This window comes from Schistocerca piceifrons, chromosome 1 (genome assembly GCF_021461385.2).
Source record: "Schistocerca piceifrons isolate TAMUIC-IGC-003096 chromosome 1, iqSchPice1.1, whole genome shotgun sequence".
Lineage (NCBI taxonomy): Eukaryota > Metazoa > Arthropoda > Insecta > Orthoptera > Acrididae > Schistocerca > Schistocerca piceifrons.
In genome coordinates, this window is record NC_060138.1 from 327,026,083 (window position 1) to 327,050,965 (window position 24,883).

General features: G+C 40.4%; 1 protein-coding gene and 2 pseudogenes across 6 annotated transcripts in view; all 3 read right to left on the minus strand.

The window, feature by feature from the left end:
* The window catches only part of LOC124782689 (probable E3 ubiquitin-protein ligase MGRN1), a 180,477-nt gene that overhangs the window by 120,315 nt on the left and 35,279 nt on the right, over nt 1-24,883 (minus strand). For all 6 annotated transcript variants that reach the window (XM_047253962.1, XM_047253960.1, XM_047253966.1 and 3 more), the window contains exons 8-9: nt 20,268-20,428; nt 2,899-3,007 (exon numbers count right to left, since the gene is read on the minus strand). In XM_047253962.1, the coding sequence (XP_047109918.1) occupies nt 2,899-3,007; nt 20,268-20,428 (270 nt within the window). The remainder of the gene's footprint in view (nt 1-2,898; nt 3,008-20,267; nt 20,429-24,883) is intronic.
* On the minus strand, nt 11,393-11,510 carry LOC124725161 (annotated as a pseudogene).
* On the minus strand, nt 12,379-12,496 carry LOC124725779 (annotated as a pseudogene).

A 24,883-nucleotide genomic window follows, 5' to 3' on the forward strand; every position in this document is an offset into this window, starting at 1 on the left:
AAACAAGTCCACCTTTCGTAGCTCAGAACACAGTCTAGATATCCTTGTCTACAGTAGAAAGGTCGCTACAGTTTTCTGCTCACATAATATATACAAAGCACAATGAAAAAAGTGTGCTGTCACAGCTGTGGGGGCGTGATGTCTAAATGTATGGAAATGTGGATGGCAGAAGAGCTAATACAGCATTTGATTTTCTGGGCAAGCCTATGTACCACCCATAATGATTGCCTGCTCTCATTTCGTCTATTACTTCCAGACTGAAATCTCTGTTATTGTAAACTAATATCTCTCTAAAGACAGGTTTTTTTTTTTTTTTTAAACACACTTATACTATAAAAAGTCTTACAGAAATGGGCACCTAAACAATTGAGCATATTACCTCCGCAACTAATCTTGTACACTGCCCTTGGAACTCTTTTATTGGAAACTATTTTTAATATTGTCTCTGGCTCACAGTGAAAACATTTTTAGTACTACAATACTGAAAAAACCAGTGTGAAAAACTTAAGGATGAAAATAAATTTCAAAAATTCAAATGGCTCTAAGCACTATGGGACATCTGAGGTCATCAGTCCTCTAGACTGAGAACTACTTAAACCTAACTAACCTAAGGACATCACACACAGCCACGACTGAGGCAAGATTCGAACCTGCGACCGTAGCAGCAGTGTGGTTCCATACTGAAGCGCCTAGAACCGCTCAGCCACAGCGGCCAGCAAAATAACTTTCACATGATGCCTTACTATCAAGTAACTTAGCTGAATGAAACTTGGACCATACATACAAAAAACTGTTACAGTATAGCAGACGATAACTGAAAGAAATACACAATGAGCCCAACAGAAATAACACCTTTATTCAAAAACAATAATTACACTTAAGTTATCATGATTTATAATGGTTCACTGGACATTACAAAAGGTGGGGCATTGTGGGTGATCATGACAGACAGCAATGAATGCTCTGTAACATGCTCCCTTCCTGGCCACAAGGTTGGTAAGAAGTTTGTGTGCTACTGTGTTCCATCCCTCCACCAAAATGGTTGCCAACTGCTGTACGGTTGCTGGTGCATGTGGACGTGCTACAATACATTTCCTTAACACATCTCACATATGCTGATGGGATTCAAGATTCAAGTAGGAGGGGGGGAGGGGAGGCAGTCCATTTGCCAAATATCCTGTCATTCCAATTCCTCCTTCACCTCCAATGTTCAATGCAGTTGCAAAGTCAGGACGAATACACTCCTGAAGGGAGACATGTGGGGAAAGACTACAGTGTCATTGTTTCTGGGTGCATTACATGTTCCCACCTCTCACCATACAAGGGTACAGCTAGAATAACTATGCAGACAACTTGTTCTCATCTGAGAAAAGCACACAATCCCATTCCTTGTTTATCCAGTCCCTATGTTCTTCATACCATCGCAAATCTTTGAACACGATACACTCACGAGCCAACATTATTGGGACACTGTACTCCTTCCCCACATGCATCTTTTCGGTGGTGTATTTGGCCCTGACTACATTTCTATGAAGGACAATGGCAGGTGAAGGAGCTCTTGGAACGAGGAAGACATTTGGCAAATGAACTGCTCTGCCTGTCTCACCACCCCTACTCCCCCCTGCCCCCAACTTAGATCTCACAGAGCACATGTGCAATGACACGGGGAGATGTATTGCAGCACACCCGCATGCATTAACGGACATCCAGCAGTTGTCAACTGCACTGGTAGGTGTATGTAATGAACTACTGAAAGAACTCCTTAAAATCCTTGCGGCAAGAATGGGAGCACATTGCACAGCATGTAGTGCCATCTGTGGTGATCACACACCTTATTAAGAATCATATCCTGTCTTTTGTAATGTCCATGGGACCATCATAAATTACAGTGACTTCAATTTAATTACTGTCTTTGTATAAAAGTGTCACTTGTGTTCATCTCATTGCATGTTTCTTTCAGTTACCTCCTGTACTATATATTTTACGTATGGCCCAAATTTCACTGAGCTATTTTTTTTTGGTAGTGACATAACATGCGAATGTTACTTTCATGCTTAAGTTTTGCACTAAAGTGTGTACTAGAGACAGCTTGTTTGTATTTATCTCATCATCAATATAACCATTCCAATTGCTGTGACTGGTAAATATGTACTTTTGATTTATGTATGTATAGTGCGCACTTTAATAGTTTGTTTTTACGTTTTCTTCTTTCCAATGTATTACCAAGTGTTGTTATGTAGTTTATTCGCTGCTGAATCACTTTCATAATAATCATCAAACAATGGAAAATCGAAGGAAGGAATGTAACAATATTATGAGAAGGAAAGTTGTTACTCACAATACAGCGAAGATGCTGATTCGCCGATAGGCACAACAAAAAGACTCTCACAATTATAGCTTTTGGCTGTTAAGGCCTTTGTCAACAACACACACACACACACACACACACACACACACACACACACACTCTCTCTCTCTCTCTCTCTCTCTCTCTCTCTCTCTCTCTCTCTCTCTCAAGCAAATGTAACACACACACATGAATGCAGCCTCAGGCAACTAAAACCACTCTGCGAGCAGCAGCACCAGTGCATGATGGGAGTGGGGAGGGGGAGGGATAGTATGGTGGGGGTGTCGGACAGCGAAGTGCTGCAGGTTAGATTGAAGGCAGTGGAGAGATGGGGAGGGAGAGGGGGGGGGGGATACCGCAGTTTGTGTGTGTGTGTGTGTGTGTGTGTGTGTGTGTGTGTGTATCGTTGACGAAAGACTTAATGGCCGAAAGCTATAATTATTAGTCTTTTTGTTGTGCCTCTCTGCAACTCAACATCTCTTTCATACTAATAAATTCTAGATTAATAAGATGCCAGTTTTACATTCCAATATTAAGATAAAGATACTTACTTCTGGAGTTGTACATGAAACAGAACCTTCACGGCTAGTACGGTCTCTAGGACTGTTTTCTTCATGTTCCAGAATTTGTTTTGTGCACTGTATCTGCTCCTGACTAGATCTGGAAAAATATAAGTAAGAAAATAATAACTGATTAGGTATTCATTTTTTCTTTTACAGTAAAGACAGTTAAGAATGAAAAGTTATGTGACACTATAAACAAAAATACTTTGCTAAAAGCAGTTGCAGGCCCAGTTACCATGAAGAAAATAGCACGAGTTATCATTGGGCACAAAAAGGGATACATCCGTCAGCTTAATAAAGTAGAAGTTTCACATCTAGAAAAAACAAAAACAACTGATAGTTTGACATTATTCTCCACCAATGGTATTGGCATGCCAGTTAGTAAATGTTGCCAAAGAGTGAGAAAGGCAATTACCATGACTTCACAAACAGATAAAAAGCACAGTCATGGGACACAAGATTCTATGGATGTAGCACTAAAATGAGATTCTTTCGATCTGCACAACTGACAGAAATTGATCCTGTTTGAGTTTCCATAACATGTTCAGTGAAGCTATGGTAATGGTAGTACAGGTACTGGCTAGTGTTCCTAGCCATTTGGGTCCCAACAGATGAGTGAGTTCAAGTTGGTCCACATAATGCTGACCTAGTACAACTTTCCTTTAGTGAACTTATATAAATGAGCTCCATCCCAATTCATATTTTAAGTACTTTAGACACCTTCCAGACTGTCTACATTATCTTTCACAGAAGAAAATTAACTGACTGATCAGAAATATGAGAAAAGAAAGTAGACCAAAATATACAGCTGCACTATGGAAAGTCTGTTACTCCTCGCCAACATGCGAGCTAGTACAATTCCAAGGAATCCTGCCAGGTGTGTGTGTGTGTGTGTGTGTGTGTGTGTGGTTTTTTTTTAATCTCATGGGCACCCAATGGCAGGGTCATCAGCACCCTTACACTATTAAAACAAACAAATGTGGAGATAACTAATCAAGAAATTAAAACACAAGGAGAACAAAACACAGATGAGCTAAAAGAAAAGCACAGGGAAATATAATTGGCTGGCCACTTACAAAAAACGTGGACGAGCCACCCTGCTGACACGTTTAAAAAATCTCCCTAAAATATTGGACAATTAATAAAACTTAAACACTCGAACCACATTCACTAGATCATTACATAAAATAAGACGGCAAATCCGTGATAGTCCACTGGTCGGCAAATAAACTGCAGTCCAATGAAATGTGGCACACCGGGATCTGTATGCCACAAGCACCACACATTGAGGGGTCCTCTCGTTGGAGTAAGAATCCATGTGTCACAGGGCTGTAGCACATGCAAAGATAAGTAAGAAGGATCTTGTCCCACTGATGTGGATGGAAGGAAGTACTACACGGATTAGTTGTGGGTTTATCAACACAGAGCTTGTTGTCGGTCACTTTTAGCCACTCACCTCCCCATTGACACAGGACTTTAACTCAACAGCGAGGTAAGAGCATACAGGGGGGACAGCACACCGAAATACCTGAGGGTCACGAAATGCCTCCTTGGCTGCTCGATCTGCCCTTTCATTCCCCGCAATTTCCTTGTGCCCTGGTATCCAGCATAAAGACATCTCCTTCCTCAGTCATTGTAGTTGGAGGCAGGTATCCTGCATATTCTGGGTTACTTTATCTGCTGGTTACAAACGTTGGAGAGAGTGAAAGGTGCTCAGAGAATCTGAACAGATGAGAAATCTAACACTGGGAGAACATTTCATCTGCTCCAGTGCCCGTAAGATCGCGTATAATTCTGCGTTGAAGACAGTAAATTCTAAAGGCAGTCTAACCTTGAGGACACGATCCGGGAAGATGACACAGCAACCAACAGAGTTCCCCTGCTTAGACCCACCCATAAAAACAGCTACATGGTTGTGGTACTCAGACAGATAGTCAGACGATACCACATTAAAAATGGAAGCAGGAGAGCTCTCTCTCCTCAATAGCACCAAATCTAAGGTCACCCTGGGCCTCTCCAGTAACCAGGGTGGCATATGGTTAAAACCCTGGATTGGGGGTCGTACTGGCACCACATCGAGTGACTCCAGCACACACTGCATGCGTGTGTTCCTCCTGTAATAAATGATGTTAGTTGGGCTATGGAACCCATTCAGTATGTTCAATCTTTCCCTGAGAACATATGCAACCAAAGTAATGCTACTATACCACTAAAGTTGATAAAACCCTGCAAGGACAGTGTGGATGTAGCATTTGATGAATCTGAAAGTGATGTTTTACATGAAGTGTCTAATAACAGACATGATGATTCACATTTTGGATGTCCTTACATTAAAATTAAGGTTGATTAGTGGGAAGGGAACTGTTTGATTGATACAGGTAGTCTGATTTGTGGCACATCTGAACAATTTAGAGACAAGGTTAAATATAGTAAGAATTTTGTGGAAATGCCTATCGTACGTGTAAAGATAAGAGGAGCTACAGGCAATTGGTACAATCTCTGGTATTTTTAATGTTTAGTATAGAAGGGAAAACCTTTGAACATGGATGCATAATGATACCTAGTCTAGAACAAAATATTCACTATGTTTGTAGATTTTTAAGACTATATAATTGTGTTTTGTTTGCCATGAATGTGGTATGTAAGATCATGTAGTACAAGTTTAGTATGTAAGATCCTGTAATTTCAAGGGTTCTGTCTTATACATTGACTGAGTTTAAATATTTCTGTAGATTCATACGACTATACTAGTATAACTGTGTTTCATTTGTCTGGAGTTTAGTAGGTAAGATGATGTGAATTTTGTAGTTCTGTCTTATCTGTTGACTGAGTTAAAGCCTGTGGTACACTATATAATTATGTTCTATAATAGATTTGTACTTTAGAATCTAAATGAGTAGATCCGTTTACAATTCTGAAATGGGACAATATTCATAACTTGTACTGCAAAGATTAGGAATAGTATCTGAGCACATCAGTTTATTACCTTATTAGTCCATTCTTTTCATTGCATTTAACTCTGTTTATTAATGTTTCATATGTGAACACTTTTTAATCTCAACTGACATAAATCCCGTACACCTGACTTTCAAAGTTACCAAGGGGAACACATCTTGTATGATATGAAGGAGATATCGAACAGCATATTTAGTACACAAAACAATGTTTCAGAATTTGATGTGTATGCTAGACAGGAAGTTACCTATCTGTTGGAGCATGTTATGAGAACTCCAAGGAGAAAACTGAAAGATGTGGACAGATCCACACCCCACACTGCTGTATGGCTGTACCCTGCTGGACCAGTCAACTTCCAAGAGATCGTGGGTGCTGGGAAATGTATTTGAGCATCTGTTGATTGGATCTGTGTTGTGACTGATATTTGTGAACTATTAACCAAGACTACTAAAGACAGTGTTATTCAGCATAAATGTACGTAGGGGGATTGACTTTCCTAAACATTATGGAACTTTAAATCAATATGTAATTGTTTTTTATGAATTGTAAATGAATCTTCTAGGTCTTAATGTACATAGGTTAGTTGTAAGGTCAATTAGGAACTAGTGTGGAAGACATCTATAGTATAAACAATATAACATGATAGTAGTCATGTTTGGTTTCATACATTGATTTTGGATCTCAAGTTACTACATTGTGTCATCCGTCAAAGATCTTGCGTTGTGGACAGACTCATGCTTAACTCTGTACTGGGTACACCTGGTCATCGCAACTGTTTGTGTGTACTCAAGGAGAACGTACAGCCATTGATTGGAGCTCGATGCTTCTCACGATTACTCGTTGCATATAACTGAACTTATTGATTATGAACTTTATTCATTTTGTTGTGCCAAAACATTTTTTTGCTCGTTTGTGGGTTGGATTCATGGGTCGATCCCCACATCATAAACTTAGGCCCTAAAATTTTTCCATTAGTTTGTTCCTTCATGAGTCAACATATCCCTAAATACTACAGTTTATGTAGCTGATTGAATCCTACTCATTATTGAGTATATTCTTCTGGTATGTACCCAGCATCATGAGTTTTTCAAGTCGGCTCACTCATCGTACACTTAGGCTCTGAAATTTTTTCTCTTTGCTTTTGAAGATTTTTAAGGTGTGATTGTATAGATCGTAACTTAACATTTATAAGTTCTAGTAATTTACATTGTCTCTGTAATTATTTCTATAGTTAAGTGGTGTAATGTTGTAGTTTTGACCTTGTATTATTGTCTTGTGACAGTATGTTCCACAAATCTGAATGACATATTCTGATATATGTATATATTCTGATTTGTATAGTGGATATTTTTTCATGTTATCTGTAATATGTTATGTATCAGATACTTCTATACATCCATCTGCTATCCTGTGCATCATTTTGTACACCTTTTGGCAAACCTTATGGTCTGTCACAAAATATTGTAAACATTCTGTTTCCAAATTTTGTGAGGGGGATATTGCAATGTGTCACCCTCCTATAACATTACCTCCCCCCCCCCCCCTTTTTTTTTTTTTTTTTTTTTTTTTTTTTTTTTTTTTTTTTTTTTTTACAGAAATAACCAACACCATGTATACTATTGATTCTGATATATGTGAGCATTCTTGGCTGTTTAACTGAATGAACTTCATATGATTTTGTATAGGATGTATTATATTTTGGGTTAAAATGTATAAAAAAAGAAATTAATTTGTTACAGTCATTATTTACTAATCTGTATGTGCAGATAAAATTACTCTTCTTTCAAAAATATTTGAAATTACAAAATTTCTGGCACATTTAAAATTCATATTATAAATTGCACAATCTGACAATAATTATTAAATTAATTTCTGGACTCATTTATAAAATAATGACATATTTTTGTGAAGATTCTTCTTTTGTTAAGAATGTTTGTAAACTCTTTTGCTTTGTAAACTCTTTGGAATTTTGTGAGTAGCACAGAATGTTAGTAGTAATGGGCATGCCTCTGATGGAAGTAGATGAATTTCTAATCTTGTCAACAACAATGTGAATGTTCTGATGTGGAATGGTAAAGTCGGTGTGATATAAAAGAATGGGATAAAATAAAAAGATATTCATAGCAACAGGCAAATCTTCATCTGATATTCAGTTCAACAAGAACCGGCAATGTTATAAAAATTACAGCCTCAAGAATGTACCCTAGACGCAAGACTTTGAGCCAATAACAATGAGATAATGAATATAAATAAAAAGTTTATCTTTTGCATATCTTACGCCCCTTGAAGCTTTCAAAATTTGTGCAGCAAAGACGGAGAATTTTAACAGTGATGTGTGGGAGGGTAAGATTACAGTGTGTAGATTGTTTTTGGTATATTGTGGACTGTGAAAACAATGAGCAAAGTGGATTTAACTCATCCTGAGTTAATTTTCCATGCAATACTATAAGAGATGATACAATGAATATTGCAGATGTCCATCTATTAGCAGCACTGATTCTGAAGCACAATGTGGACTGCCAGGTTAAAATTCCAATGTGTTGATGTGTCTCTCATTGTGAACTAACATATTGTGGAGTAATACGAAAGCAAGGACTGTAGACAGACAGACTTATTGCATGAACTGATTTAAGCATTCAGCCACTGCTCCGAACTGCGTACCAGAGATGACGTTCATCTTTTATTCTGAACTAATAATAGTGTGAGAAAGACAGGATTACTGAGTGAACGGACTTCAGTATTGAGCATGTATCTGAACTGTGCACCATATGCAAAAACTACAAGATTCAAACAGTGGCTACAAGAACGCATCCCCTTTGTTCTACACTGTCGACCACTAACACTTCAACCATCAAGGGGGCATATGCATTTTTACAGCATCTTCAGACTAACGACCACTTGTAAGAGGAAAACATAATTTAATAAAGATCAAACAATCCTGTTGGAAGAACATCCGCAACTGAGCATTGTAGTAGAGTTTGAAAATACCGTTTCAGTTGTAAATTTCTTTTATTATCACAACTGGTTTCGGGCTGTCATAAGTGCATCCTCAGGTGTCGCAATTGTGCCGTGGCCCCTGAGCACCATGGTGAACGTGTACTGCACGCACTGTGTGCTTGGGGGCCACAGCACAGTTGCAACACCTGAGGATGGGCTTATGAGAGCCCGAAGCCAGTCGTGATAATAAAAGAAATTTACAACTGAAGCAGTATTTTCAACTTCTAGTTAATAAAGATAGCATTACTAAACTGCCACTGGACATGGTAGCCGTGCGGTCTGAGACACCTTGCTACAGTTTGCGTGGTTCCCCCTGTTGGAGATTCAAGTCCTCCCTCTGGCATGGGTGCATGTGTGTTGTCCTTAGCATAAGTTAGTTCAAGTTAGATTAAGTAGTGTGTAAGCGTAGGGACCGATGACCTCAGGAGCTTGATCTCATAGGAACTTATCACAAATTTCCAACTGAACTGTACATGTGGGCTACCAGGTTCTGATGATGACTCACTGTTTGTCACAGCTAACAACGTAAGTTTCTTTCATTGAATATTATGATTAGGGAACATATTTTTATGTAATTTTCTTTTTTATAAAAAAAAGATCTGTAAGAAAGGCAGAAATTACCGAAACAGCACACTTCTTAGAAAATACAAAAATTTTGAAACAACACAAGAATCAAGATTATGAAAATTATATGTGCCTGTTACGAAGAAAAGCTAAGAAAGGTAAGAGCAGAATGTAAAACAAAATGGGTAAGCACTGACACATCACCAGACCAGGAAAGTGGGAAATATTGTGGTAGGTGTGCTAATAAATAGTTCCTATGCCGTGTTTTCTATTAGGATGTAAAGAAATATCAGCAGCCAATAACGTAACAATGGCTCACTTATTCAATGAATGTCTGTTGTTGTTATGGCCGAATGGCGTGAAATTTAATAGTGTTTTACTTATGTAAAGAAGGCAGCCAATGCTTTTCTGTAAGCTTCTCACACGTGACGTGCGTAATTTGTATAGTAAATGGTTTATACAGAATATGTGAGCAGATCATAAAGTGGACAAATTGATCTCGAATGGCAAAAGCTGTCTGTCAAAGCACCAACAAAAACTGATTTGTTCAGAGGCAAAAATCCAGATCTTGAACTTCCACCTAGACCCATAATTGCTCATTGGGGGAACATGGAGGGAAGCAGCGGTGTACTGTATTATGCATAAAATTCTGAAAATTTTAAATTGATGATGGATGAATAAATAAATATGATGCTTCTTTGACTGAAATTCTTTGGAACTTACTCAACAATAGTACACTAAAAAATGAATTGCCTTACATATCCGGAAATTTGAGTTTTTGTTTCACTCTATCAAAAAAATTAGAAACGTCAACCAACTTGTTAATTGAGACATAATCGATTGCATGACATTGAGAAAAAATTAATTCAATCAAAGGTCCAAAAGCATTAGCTATTAAACAGAAATTTAAAAATTTGCTTGAAAAACAAATAGTGGATTTCATACTATTCATAAAATTGTCAAGGTTTTGGCAGGAGAAGTAGATGATGGTGAAATTGAAAATGTGTGTCCCAGTGACATTGCTTTGGTGAAATACACAAGACTGTTATCATGTAATGTGAAACAAAATATTTTTGCATTTTATGCACACTTTTTAAATTCTTCCTGCCTAAAAAATAAAATATTTTAAAGTTTTTTATGACATAAAAATCCATTCCTAATGAGAATGTCTGAGATCTCTACTCTCACAAATACACTTTTCTGAAATTCTCTGTTATATAAAACCAAGCTTTGTTTTGCTGAATACATATGCATGGTGCATTGTTATCCACTTCACGTAACTTATGTTGTGCCCACTTGGCAAAATAAAGACGAAGTTTTGGCATGGCAGAAGACAGCACGAAGGCCATTAGTGTCAGCCAAACGAGCAGGAGGCCAATGTGAGGGAGGCTTATAAAAATAAGTTTTTCGACAAGACTTGTGACGTGAAGTCCTCAGATGATAAATGAATTAATATGGTGGCAGAATCTATCAGGCGAAGTATCTGGATAGTACAGGATAAATAAGGTGACCAAATTACAGAGCAAGGTCCATAGGCAATAAAAGGGTAATAATTGTTAGACAGAAAGCAAAAGCTGTAAGAGAGAAACAGAGAGGGGCTTGTGGCAGGGACTACACTACGTGATGAAAAGCCAATGTGACCTTAGGGCATATTCCACAGCCATTTGGAACTTCCTATACCCTCTACTCAGCCTCTGACACATTTCCGACAAATAACTAATCAAGTCACTCAGTAAGACAATATGAACTAAAACTAAACTCCTCCCAAACAGGCCATGAAGGCCCAACGATACTGACCGGCTGCCATTTCTTCCTCAGCTCATAGGCGTCACTGGATGCGGATATGGAGGGGCATGTGGTCAGCACGCCGCGCTCCTGGCTGTATGTCAGTTTCCGAGACCGGAGCCACTACTTTTCAATCAAGCAGCTCCCCAATTTGCCTCACAAGGGCTGAGTGCACCCAGCTTGCAAACAGCACTCGGCAGACCGGATGGTCACCCATCCAAGTGCTAGCCCAGCTCAACAGTGCTTAACTTTGGTGATCTGATGGGAACCGGTGTTACCACTGTGGCAAGGCCGTTGGCAACACAATATGAAGCCCTTTGATATCACATCACGTCAGGGTTTCAGGGGCAGGCACGGTCAAAGGGGAAAGCAAAATAAAACTTGCAGACCTAGCATGAAGGGAAATTCAGCTATTATACAAATCAGCAGAAGTCAGACAGTAGTAGTCGGAATTACAGGCTGGAATCAGATAGCTGCAGAGCTCTGTTGATCTTAGATTTACACAAGGATTTCAGTTAGCAGATGGAACAGTGATAAGCATTCACTGTCTCTTTGTAAGGACTTATCCTTAGCGTGGCAGCACCTCAGTCATGAAAGTTACTCTGTGAGTCAAGATTCAGAATAAACTTAAAGGTTCATTGCACCTTTTGACTACTTATTCTCTTTGTCATCCTCTCATGGAATTTACATCAGACAGTAAAGTCTCCCTCTCACTCAGGTCAGCCAACTGAATTGCCTTGAACACGAAAAGGCTGTCACTCAATATGTGGCAAAATTCAAGCTTGGGATGTGACACTTTGTTACCAAATCATTTAAATAATTCTTGCAGTTCTTTTTCAAAAACTGAAATAAAATTAAATTCAATGAGCAACACTTTTACAGTGACAATGGTATCTCTCTATGTTAAATTCTTTTAGCATTATTGTGTGTAACACATTCCTGACTGAACTAAAACTAAACTCCACCCAAACAGGCCATGAATGCCCAACGATACTGACCGGCCGCCATTTCTTCCTCAGCTCATAGGCGTCACTGGATGCGGATATGGAGGGGCATGTGGTCAGCACACCGCGCTCCCAGCTGTATGTCAGTTTCCGAGACCGGAGCCACTACTTTTCAATCAAGCAGCTCCCCAATTTGCCTCACAAGGGCTGAGTGCACCCAGCTTGCAAACAGCACTCGGCAGACCGGATGGTCACCCATCCAAGTGCTAGCCCAGCTCGACAGTGCTTAACTTTGGTGATCTGATGGGAACCGGTGTTACCACTGTGGCAAGGCCGTTGGCAAGACAATATGAAGCCCTTTGATATCACATCACATCAGGGTGTCAGGGACAGGCACAGTCAAAGGGGAAAGCAAAATAAAACTTGCAGACCTAGCATGAAGGGAAATTCAGCTATTATACAAATCAGCAGAAGTCAGACAGTAGTAGTCGGAATTACAGGCTGGAATCAGATAGCTGCAGAGCTCTCTTGATCTTAGATTTACACGAGGATTTCAGTTATCAGATGGAACAGTGATAAGCATTCACTGTCTCTTTGTAAGGACTTATCCTTAGCGTGGCAGCACCTCAGTCATGAAAGTTACTCTGTGAGTCAAGATTCAGAATAAACTTAAAGGTTCATTGCACCTTTTGACTACTTATTCTCTTTGTCATCCTCCATTCAAATGTATCCTCTCATGGAATTTACATCAGACAGTAAAGTCTCCCTCTCACTCAGGTCAGCCAACTGAATTGCCTTGAACACGAAAAGGCTGTCACTCAATATGTGGCAAAATTCAAGCTTGGGATGTGACACTTTGTTACCAAATAATTTAAATAATTCTTGCAGTTCTTTTTCAAAAACTGAAATAAAATTAAATTCAATGAGCAACACTTTTACAGTGACAATGGTATCTCTCTATGTTAAATTCTTTTAGCATTATTGTGTGTAACACATTCCTGACTTCCTACAGCAATAAGAAAGAATCTATTTCATTGTTTTATTATCTCCTTATACATAAATCTGGATTAAAACAAAGAATGAAAAGTCCAGGATGGAATAACAACAATATGAAAAGGATAGATAGCTATCCACAACACAGAGGAAGCACCGAGTCACAGACAGGCACAATAGAAACACACACACACATTAGCACAATTCACTCATACCCAGCCACTGTCTCAAGGCATTGGGGCCTGACTCAGAAGAAGCTTAAATTTTTAGCAGTCTCTTTCAGTAAAAATCAGATTAGCAACACTTCTTGTTACAGCCATCATATTTGTCTTGTGAGAGTCAGCAACTGTATTGATATTTAAGATAATTCTCATTTATTGCTCAGTTTCAATTGCACATTTTTACTTAGATTACATATTTTGATCACTAACAAGGACTCTTGCTAAAATTACAGAACATATAATTATGTAAACATTCTTGTTACAATACTAATAGTGTAGAACTATGGGCATGCAAAATGTAAAACAGCATAAAATAGTTAATTTATAAAATGGAGTGAGGGGATTGCAAGCTGGGAAAGAAGGTTGGGAGGAGGGAGGTATAATGGCAGGGATGTTATGGGTTTAACAACATAAGGTCTATACTAAAATTGCAAAAAGTCAATTACATAAGAAAGCATCCTGTTAAAATACCAGAAGCATACACCAATGGATGAGCAAAACTATAAAATGGGATAGAACAGTAGATTATAAAAGTAGAAATAAAGTAGTGAAAGTGTCAAATTTTGAAAGTATAAAACCATAAGGTCTTACTCTGCCAGAATGTATAAATAATAACATTGTATAAATATTTTTATTTAAAATATTAAAATTACAGGCTTAGAATGGAGAAGACATTAACTGACACAACTGCTTAGGTAAATTCAACATTTATGTATAATTCTTTTTCTCTATTTATTGTAAAATATTAGATAGTACATACTCAGTATTACTTTGTTTCAGATCTCAAGCTTATCCTGACTGATCAAAACATGTGCTCTAATTAAAAATGTGCAACCGAGACAGTTGATTCTACAATATTTTATTCAAAGTGCTTGCAAAATATGGGTACCCTAAAGTGTTTGTTACTAAGGCAATTAGCTTTGACCAATCTGAGTAGACGACAGGTTCACACTGAACAAAGTTTGTTTACATATAAAAACTTGTTACACTGCAGTACTCCAGAGCCACTTTGGTAATTTGCCTGCTTGAGCTGATGAGCATCAATAAATATGTTAGTTCAAGCGAGAGTACTTGAGAATACTACTTGGTAAATTCTGGGAATAGCCTTTTTTTAGGTATTCAAAAATTACATACAACAGATTTTGTACCCGTTACATTTACGAGGAACAGGGTTTATTTAACATTATTTGCCAGATGTCACTTTTATTTAACAGATCAATTAAATTTCATAACATTTTTAAGAACACAGTCATTACTGGTGAAGATCAATTAGGGAGGGATCCTGTATCGTCATACATTGACATCAATTTCGCCTCTGTCATCCTGGTCAGCAACTGCTTGTTTTCCATACTCTTCCATCCCAGGATGACTTGTGTAACTCCCAATGAGTGTCATTCTGCTACGGTATTTACACTGATGCCCAAGGTAACTGATCTGCCGCCTTAACCACCGGTAATGGCTCCTCTGGACTACACATCACCTACCTTCTTCTCCCCTGGTGGTTGCTGTTGAGGGAGACTGGGTTGTAGGTGCACCACCTAATGTTACTATGTAAACTGAGTACCTGGTCAACCACTGTGGAGCCATAATCAGATGGTGCTTTGTCATCAGGAGTGCTCACTGACAAGACCACACTAGAATTGTGCGCATAAGGCAGCATGTGCCAGTCTGACTTAGCTGTTGATGCAACCTGTGATCTGAGCAGCAAGTGTGCTATTTGTTTGGTACAGGTGTTAATGTTGTGGGCTCTGTTAGTCATTAGTGGAACTATGGTACAATGTGGACTGGACTTTGCTTTGGAATTTTGACTGTTTCCAAGAAGCTTCCTAAACATATCCCTTGTAAATGAAAAACAGTGAGTGCCGCCTAGCTTGTATTAACTCACATTTTGTAAAATGTAAACTTTCATGGCCAGAAATGTCACAATTAACAAAATGTTCTAGGCTGTTATGCCGTGTTTGAATGGATTTCACCGTCCATACAGGCGAAATCCATTCGACCATGGTATAATAACCCAGAACATTTTATTATTTGTAACTCACTTTTACAAAACAGATTTCCTCAGGTGAAGTGCATTTTAAGTAAAAGTCTGAGTATGAACTGGCTTCACACTGTTGGGACCCTACTGACATGAGAGGATGTTTATAAAATGGAAACATGACACTGACTATCATTGAATAGGGCTCTCAAACTGAATACTTTCACATAGTGAGTGCTCATTAGTTGAAATGCATTTCACAAACGAAACAGTAATTTAAAAAGGTTTACAAACTTGTCTAACAACAGTGTGCTGGCCTTTCACCACACAGCTGTGTTAGCTGTTCCATATGCTTCGCCTCGCTACAGCCATCTGCTATGACTGCGAGTTTCAACCCTCACGCAGTACTTCTGTTCATGGCTGATGATCTTGCTGTGTGACAGGGCACTTCACCGTTTTGTTGCTTACTAAAGGTGCAGAACAACAGCTGAAGCTAGTGAGGCTTCTGCTGACCAAGTTTTAACAGCCTTTGTCTGTCCCTCATAGCATCCAATGTAGTTGCTACTGCACGCCAATGCAGTGAGGAGCTGGTCATGTGGCAATGCACCTGATGCCGGTGCCTTCACGGCGCTGCAAGATACCCGCAACACGCTGTCCTTACACTTGGCACACAATCACCGAGCACATTGTGTTTTTGTGTCACACTCCTGAGCAGAATATAAATTTCACTTCCGTTGTCTTAGTGCGGGTGTTGTAAATGCAGATATCATGCCATCAACAGTGGAATGATGCAACAATTTCTCCGACTCCGCCACTTCTGCTGTGCCATGCTCGGTTAGTGCATTCATGTCTCGAGCAAGTGACTGATTACATTTTGAACTTGAGGTCATTTGTGTTACTACAGCCATGTGCAGACCTGACCTTTATGTGTTTTTAGCTTTGTGTATTACTTAGTTCAATAAAGTATGGAACATTCCTACACTGGTGACCTGACGATTTACTCAGTCAACTTAATATTGTATTTCGTCACGTTACGGGCTACCTTGCCATGTTAGGCGCATGGTCTGACTCCCGCATGTGTAGACCTAGCATCTTCTATTATCATGCTATGGACGCTAGTGTGCTTTGCACCATGAACTCATTCCTTTATGCATGGTTTTCCACCTCTTGTGCAATCTAGCAACCAACGGCTACCGTCACCTGCCCAACCGACAGCCCACCACATGCAGCTGTTGCCACAGCACCGCATGACATTATTGCTGATGCACCTTGCAGAACTCGACTGCTGTAATGCCGACCTGTGCACAACTCGGGGCAAAGCGAGTGCCAGTGGCCCTGCCCCTTATGCTGGACTCCACCTTGCTGCCAGCACTGACCTTGGCCTCTGCTGCCAATGGAGCCACACATGGTCTCAGATGGTTTTCTTTATAACATCTGGATGGCTTGCCTCACAGCTCCAATACTGACAACAGTGGCATCGCATGCTGATCTTTCCCTTATTGATACTGCCAGTCTCGCCAACAGTGGGCATGAGATGCTGGCCTCCCTACCTGCAACCACCACCACCGTGCACCAACCTCATCCCCACTCAGTACAAACTGGTGGTCATCACCTTGCCAGCCACCCTGCCATGTGCTTACCCTCGTCGCTTGATGCACCACCAATGACATCGCCGGCCCCTCGTCTCCCCACCGGCCACAGCACAACGCTCAGCAGCTGGGAGTAAATGACTGCTGCAGCCCACTCAGCCCAGCCTTCAGCGCAATGACCAATACCAATGTTGCAGCTCCAACCTCCCTGCCACTGCTCCACACAACAGGGTCGACCTCTGCAGGTATCATAAGTGCTTCGGCGCTGATGCCATGAACTGCAGATAACCCTGTTCTTGGCACCAAAATGCCACCAACCACTGGGATTACATGTGCCTGGCTGCTACTTGGTCTCCCAGTGCCTGTTCGTCTGCAACGCCCATTCCTCCATGCCATTCCTCATAGACACTGGCTCTGAGTTGTCTGTCTTTCTATATCATCTCATGTGGAACACTGGTGCTGCCTTAGCCATTCTCCTGATGGCAGCAAATAATTCCACCGTCACTAGATACAGCATTCATCATCGCGTCCTCGATCTTGACCTGCAACAGGAAATGCCCTGGACCTTCACCGTCACTAGTTACCAGTGTCACTCCCATTATTGGAGTGTACTTCATCAAACACTATCACCGACTCCCTGACATTGCCGGCTGACACCCGATTGACAGTGACACTGGGAGGTCAACAAAGTGCACCACTCGTTTCCCTGTTCTCTTCAATGTGAAGCACGTGGCGTATTTGGCCCATATTCTGACCTCCTGGTGCAATTCCCTTCTCTCAAATGCCCATCCAGCATGCCTCACGAGGTCTGCCATTGAACTGTACACTTTATCAATACCACCCCAAGATCATGGTCTTCTGCCGACCATGTATTCTGGTGCCGCATAAACTGAAGATCACCTAGGCCGAAATTGACTAGCTGCTCACTGCGAGCATACGTCATCCACCAAAGACCAAACGGACATCTTTCTATCCCCTTGCCAAGAAAAAGGATGGCTCCTGGTGCCCATGTGGGTATTACCAGATAGCTAAATGCATGCACTATCATTGACTGGTACCTGTTGCCATTTCTCTGCAGCTGCAAAAATGCTCTGGCTGGAGCTACAATTTTCAGCATGACAGACTGCATCAAGGCTTTCACCCAGATTCCAGACGCATCCGAGAACATCCAGATGACAGCCATAATCATGACATTCGGACTCCACGACAGCCCATTTATGAACTCTAGCCTCTGTAATGCTGCCCAAATATGGCAGCAGTTCTTGGGCAACATCCTGCAAGGCTTGAGCTGCTGTATCGCATACCTGGACAACATACTCATTTTTTTCTGCAACGCCAGAGAAACACCACAAGCCTCTCTGCAGTAATTTTGAATACCTCCAGGATGCAGGCATCATTGTCAACGCAGCAAAATGCATGCTCGGCGTCAGCGAGGAGGAATTCGTGGGCCATACCGTCTCTGTCACCAATTCACGTCCCTTGCCCAGCAAGATACAAGCTATACTCAATTTTCCACGTCCAAAGACATTCAAGGACCTATGCCATTTCCTCAGCATGTCAAACTTTTTCCGCCACCATCTAAGGAATCACACTGACACAAATATGCTGCTCACTGCTGCCCTTTGCAGTATGAAAACAAAAGAGAACAAGCTGGTGCCACGGACGCTGCAAATGGAAGACAGCTTCTTGGCCACCAAGCACAACTTAGCAGACATCACGTTGCTTGCCCACCCCCATCCAACTGTTCCGCTTGCTGTCGTGGTCAACGCCAGCCAGATGGCCATTGGCACTGTCATGCAACAGTAAGTGGGCAACACCTGGAAGCAACTTGCTTTCTTCTCCAGCAAATTCTCTCCTCCTCAGTAATGCTGGAGCACATACAACAGAAAGCTCCTCGCCGTCTACGAGTCTATCACATACATTCAGCTGCTGGTGGAGGCCCATCATCTCATGGGCGTCACCAACCTCAAACTAATAACGTTTGCCCTTATGAAAGACACTGCCTGGCACTCCAGACATCAGTTCCGGCAGCTGTCATTTACATCAGAATTTACAACTGACATGTCGCATCACTGGAACTGACAATGTCACTGCTGACTGTCTCAGTTGCACCTGTGCCAATGCTTCATCAACGGACTATGAGGCACTTCCCACAACCAAGAACGTGCCCAAATCCACAAGGGCACCATCTGCAGACTCTGCATTCAGCACTCACTGGCTTCTGGCTCAGACAGCAATATCTCGTGCATAGTATCCAGCAGCTCACCATGCCCCTTCCTATCCGCTGCCTTCCACAACGCCGCTTTCAACCGATTACATAGCCTGTTGCATACCAGCATGCGAGCAACCGCCACTCTAGTAATGCAGTGCTTCGTGTGGCAAAGTGTTCAGATGTACTGCCCAGCACTTGCCTGCCTGTGAGTGCGCCAAGATTGATCACCATGTACACGACACCATCACGGCTTTCCCAGGTGTTGGGCATCGCTTCACCCACGTTCATGTGGACATTGTTAGCTCCCTAACTTCCTCTGATGGCTGCCGCTACCTTCTTAGCACAGTGGACACGATCACCCACTGGCAGAGCAATGCAAATACCCAATGTTATTGCCACCACAGTACCGGTCACATTTGCCTCCACATGAACTGCCCATTTCGGCTTCCCATTCCAAATGACTATGGACCGCAGGCACCAATTTACATCAGCCCTTTTTTGTGCACTGACAGATCTGTGCAGGACTGACCTGCACCTGACATCAAGCCACAATCCAGCCACCAATGGATGGTGAAACAGCTACATCACACCCTAAAAGCTGTCCTCGCCTGCCATAGCAGGAGGACCGCTGCCCTGCCACTGGTACTTCTCAGCCTACGCGTCACTTACAAGGCCGATCTTGAGATATCAGCTGCCAATCTCGTTTACAGCCAGTTGCTTGCTGCCCACAGATGATGTGATCCCCAAGTTCACTGCTGGCTTGCAGTACTGCATGGCCCGCCTGCGACCCACCCTTCCCCAGTGCCACGGTGAACACGGAAGTCTCATTCACAGTGAGCTTGAGCCACACACATTATGCTGCACTTTGATGCTCACCAACCTCTCTCTCTCCCACCACAATACTCAAGTCTCAACCAATTCCTGAAATGGGACTAGAAGACATTCACCTTACATCTGCAAAGCACACCAACCATTCACAGAAGAATAATTGTATGTCACAGTCTGAACATCTCAATCCATAAAGAAGACAATGGTAGCTGTTCTCTTCATTGAACACAGAGAACTTGAAGCAATAGGATTCAATTTAAAAAATAAAGTTTGACATGTTACACTTCATACCTGTTAAGAACCTCTGCTGCTTGAACAGCTACTTCCTGGTCAGGAGTTTCTGCCAGATCCATAACAGGTGCTATTGGGAGAGCTCGTAAAATAGGAGGTCCATTTAAGGCTTCTATTAAAGAAACAGCCTCATATCCAGCTGGTATGTTCTCACAACTCCCCTGTAACATCAAAACTGATACGTAGTTGCAATAATTCAACAAGTCAATTGTATTTACTTGTTATTTTGTGAAATGTAGCATGAATTAAAACATACAGACACTTCAAATTTCAGTTTTAGAATAAGGTAGTGACATCACTGGGATCTTTTACGACATGTAGCTATCCTTCACAAATGTAGGAAAATTGCAATAAACACACCATGTCTTGTGAAGCCCTGAAAATTTCTAAAGTGGCATATCTAACAAGAAAATTCTTTGGGGCAGTAGTATGTTTTTTAATAGGAAAACTTACATTAATATCTTCAACTTTTGTGGTCCTATCCTCCTCAGTTGCGCGTAATACTACGGTATATTGATAATTTTCACTTATGGACCGTCTGACAGCAACTGAATAAAACACAATTTTAGTGCCATACGCGTTTCGCCTTTATTTTCTGCAAGGCATCATCAGTGGCCTGGAAAATGTACATATGTTAGCTATTTTATTTACATTTTTGTCACTGTGCCTATAGGTTATAAACAGTTCTGGTGGTTGGTATTTCCTATTAAGTAGTAATGTTTTGAACTGTACTTACAGGTTGTGTAGACAGTTTCTTACATATTACGCTCCTGTTGCATTTTTGTTGTTGTTGTTCTTCCTATGAGCGCCAATTTGCTGTTTTTCCGCATTCCACAGCACTATGCACTGAATGCTTGTTTTAATGCAATGTTTTGGTTTCTGTTGCTGACTGTCAAATGTTTTTGCCAAAGATCGAATATTACTGCCAAACTTATGAGTGTAACTATTGAAGTATCTGTGGTCTGTTCGTGTATGCGTTTGTGTGTGTGTGTGTGTGTGTGTGTGTGTGTGTGTGTGTGTGTGTGTGTTTTTGGTGTCATATTAATTTTATTTTATTTTATTTTATTGTATTTATTATCAATATACCGTAGTATTACGCGCAACTGAGGAGGACAGGACCACAAAAGTTGAAGATGTCAATACAGCTATGTCAAGCATTCCCTGTCAACGTGTACAACAGGTTCAAGAAAATACATCTGAGACTCCATAAGACGATACAGCATATAAAATTCAACAGAACATGCAAAAAGAACTATTTAATTCCAAGTTACATTAATGTAAAGGTTAAAAACAGTTCTACAGTGTCACAAAAGTCGAAATCATTTGCAGAACGATATTGGTTACTACATGAAATTAAGATGCTCTATTTGAAAAAACAGCACCTAAACATGATAATCTATGAGACTCATCTAGAATTGGCAAAAAACGTAGGAAATGCCGCAATTTTCATGGCACTAGTAGAAAAAACTGAGCACAACACATACATAGCAATGAAACATTTACAAAACAAACATAAACACAAGATAATGAAATTAACAGTAAAAAAGACGCAAAAATACATTTACATTTTAAATGTGAAACCACATGAACACCAACACACATTCCATCCACGCTTAGTTAACCTAACAGAGACAGAACTACACGAAAACGAAAAAATGCTCTTGGAAAAAGGTTTGAAACACTGCACCAATAGCAAAGTGAACAATCAATACATAGAAAATCTCATAGTAGAAACCGAACACATCCTTACACGTGAAGAACAACAAAATAATTGTGAAATAAACATAGGACTGACAAGAGAACTAGTAAAAGAAGAAATAAAAGGCATAATAAAACAAACACAACAGACACACAATAAGAACAACCAAACAGAAGCAGCTACTATGAAAAGGTTAAAACAAAAGTTAACAAACAACAACATATTAATAACAAGAGCAGACAAGGGAAATGTAACAGTACTCATGGATAAAGAGCAATACATCACAAAAACCAAGGAATACATAAACACCAACACAATACAAAAACTGAAGTCAGATCCAACTACACGATTCCAGGCAAATGTCAAACGAACACTGAAAAACATTGAACACACAGACAAACAGAAATACTACTTAACACAGAAAAACCCACAAGCACCAACACTCCGCAGTCAACCGAAAGTACATAAAGACGGAATGCCAATGAGACCTGTTATCAGCTTCAAGAAAGCCCCAACATACCGCATAGCCAAACACCTCCAAAAGTTAGTTACAAAACACTATAAAGTAGAAAACAACAGAACAGTGATAAACACAGGAAACCTAAAAGAAAACATACAGAACATACAGGTACCACACACAGCATCGCTGATTTCATTCGATATAAAAAATATGTATACCTCCATCCCTATCACAGAAACAATACAAATCATAGAACAAAATCTCTCATCCCACAGCGACCTCACCACAGACGCAATAAAAGAAATAACAGATATGCTCAGACTGACAACTGAACAAAACTACTTTCAGTTTGAGGAAGAATATTATCTACAAACTGATGGACTGCCCATGGGATCCCCAATATCAGGAACACTAGCAAACATTTTCATCAGTCACCTTGAAAATCAGATATTTGATAAGATAACCACAAATGAAAGTTTCAAAATCATATATTGGTACAGATATGTGGATGACATTATTTGTCTGGTAGATGAGCCAAGTGAAAAAATAGATGAACTCCGTTCAGAAATAAACAAAGCTCATAAGAACATAAAAATTCACACTTGAAAAAGAAAAAGAAAATCAAATAAATTTTCTTGACATTACAATTAAAAAAAAAAATGGAAAACATACATTTAACATCTTTAGAAAACCAACAGCCACGGACACAATAATACATTCCACATCCAACCAACCCCAAAGCCAGAAACTTGCAGCAGTAAGACACATGTTACATAGATTAAACAGAATCCCACTCAGCGAGAGAAACTATGAACAAGAAATGAACACGATCATACAAATAGCTAGGAACAACGGGTATGACACACATGTGGTACACAGGCTCAATCAAAAAATAAAAACACAAATAAAAAACAAACACAACATTTCCACAATACAAAAGAACTCACAAGCTGAAAACTTACAAACACACTCAACAAACACACACAATGACAACACCACACAGAAAAGAACCAGATGGTACACCATGACCTACACACATAAACTAACACACAGAGTTGCAAACATCCTAAAGAGACAGGGCTTCAAAATAGCATATAAGCCTGGGCAAACCCTTCAATCACACCTAAGCCAGCCAGCTACCAAGAGGGACAAATTCCAACAATCAGGAATATATAAACTTGAATGTCAAAGTTGTGATGCAGTATACATAGGCATGACATGCAGAAATTTTGAAACAAGATACAAAGAACATATCAGATGTTGGAAGTATGAAACAAACCATTCCACATTTGCAGACCATTTAAAACATTACAACCATCATCCTACAAACATGGAACAAGAAATGAAAATAATGAGAATAAGCAACCATGACAAACATCTTATACAAATGCAAGAAAACTTCCACATCCAGAAAGCCATAGCAGAAAACAAACATGTGATAAATGAACAAACACACATCAGCACAGGCTCCCTACTACACTTAATAAAGAAAATGATAACATAAAATATATATATACACACAAAGATGAGGTGACTTACCAAACGAAAGCGCTGGCAGGTCGATAGACACACAAACAAACACATACATACACACAAAATTCAAGCTTTCGCAACAAACTGTTGCCTCATCAGGAAAGAGGGAAGGAGAGGGAAAGACGAAAGGAAGTGGGTTTTAAGGGAGAGGGTAAGGAGTCATTCCAATCCCGGGAGCGGAAAGACTTACCTTGACGTCTGCTTGTGTCTGTATGTGTGGATGGATATGTGTGTGTGTGCGAGTGTATACCTGTCCTTTTTCCCCCTAAGGTAAGTCTTTCCGCTCCCAGGATTGGAATGACTCCTTACCCTCTCCCTTAAAACCCACTTCCTTTCGTCTTTCCCTCTCCTTCCCTCTTTCCTGATGAGGCAACACTTTGTTGCGAAAGCTTGAATTTTGTGTGTATGTTTGTGTTTGTTTGTGTGTCTATCGACCTGCCAGCGCTTTCGTTCGGTAACTCACCTCATCTTTGTCTTTATATATAATTTTTCCCACGTGGATTGTTTCCCCGAACGAAAGCGCTGGCAGGTCGATAGACACACAAACAAACACAAACATACACACAAAATTCAAGCTTTCGCAACAAACTGTTGCCTCATCAGGAAAGAGGGAAGGAGAGGGGAAGACGAAAGGAAGTGGGTTTTAAGGGAGAGGGTAAGGAGTCATTCCAATCCCGGGAGCGTGTATACCTGTCCTTTTTTCCCCCTAAGGTAAGTCTTTCCGCTCCCGGGATTGGAATGACTCCTTACCCTCTCCCTTAAAACCCACTTCCTTTCGTCTTCCCCTCTCTTTCCCTCTTTCCTGATGAGGCAACAGTCTGTTGCGAAAGCTTGAATTTTGTGTGTATGTTTGTGTGTCTATCGACCTGCCAGCGCTTTCGTTCGGTAAGTCACCTCATCTTTGTTTTTATATATAATTTTTCC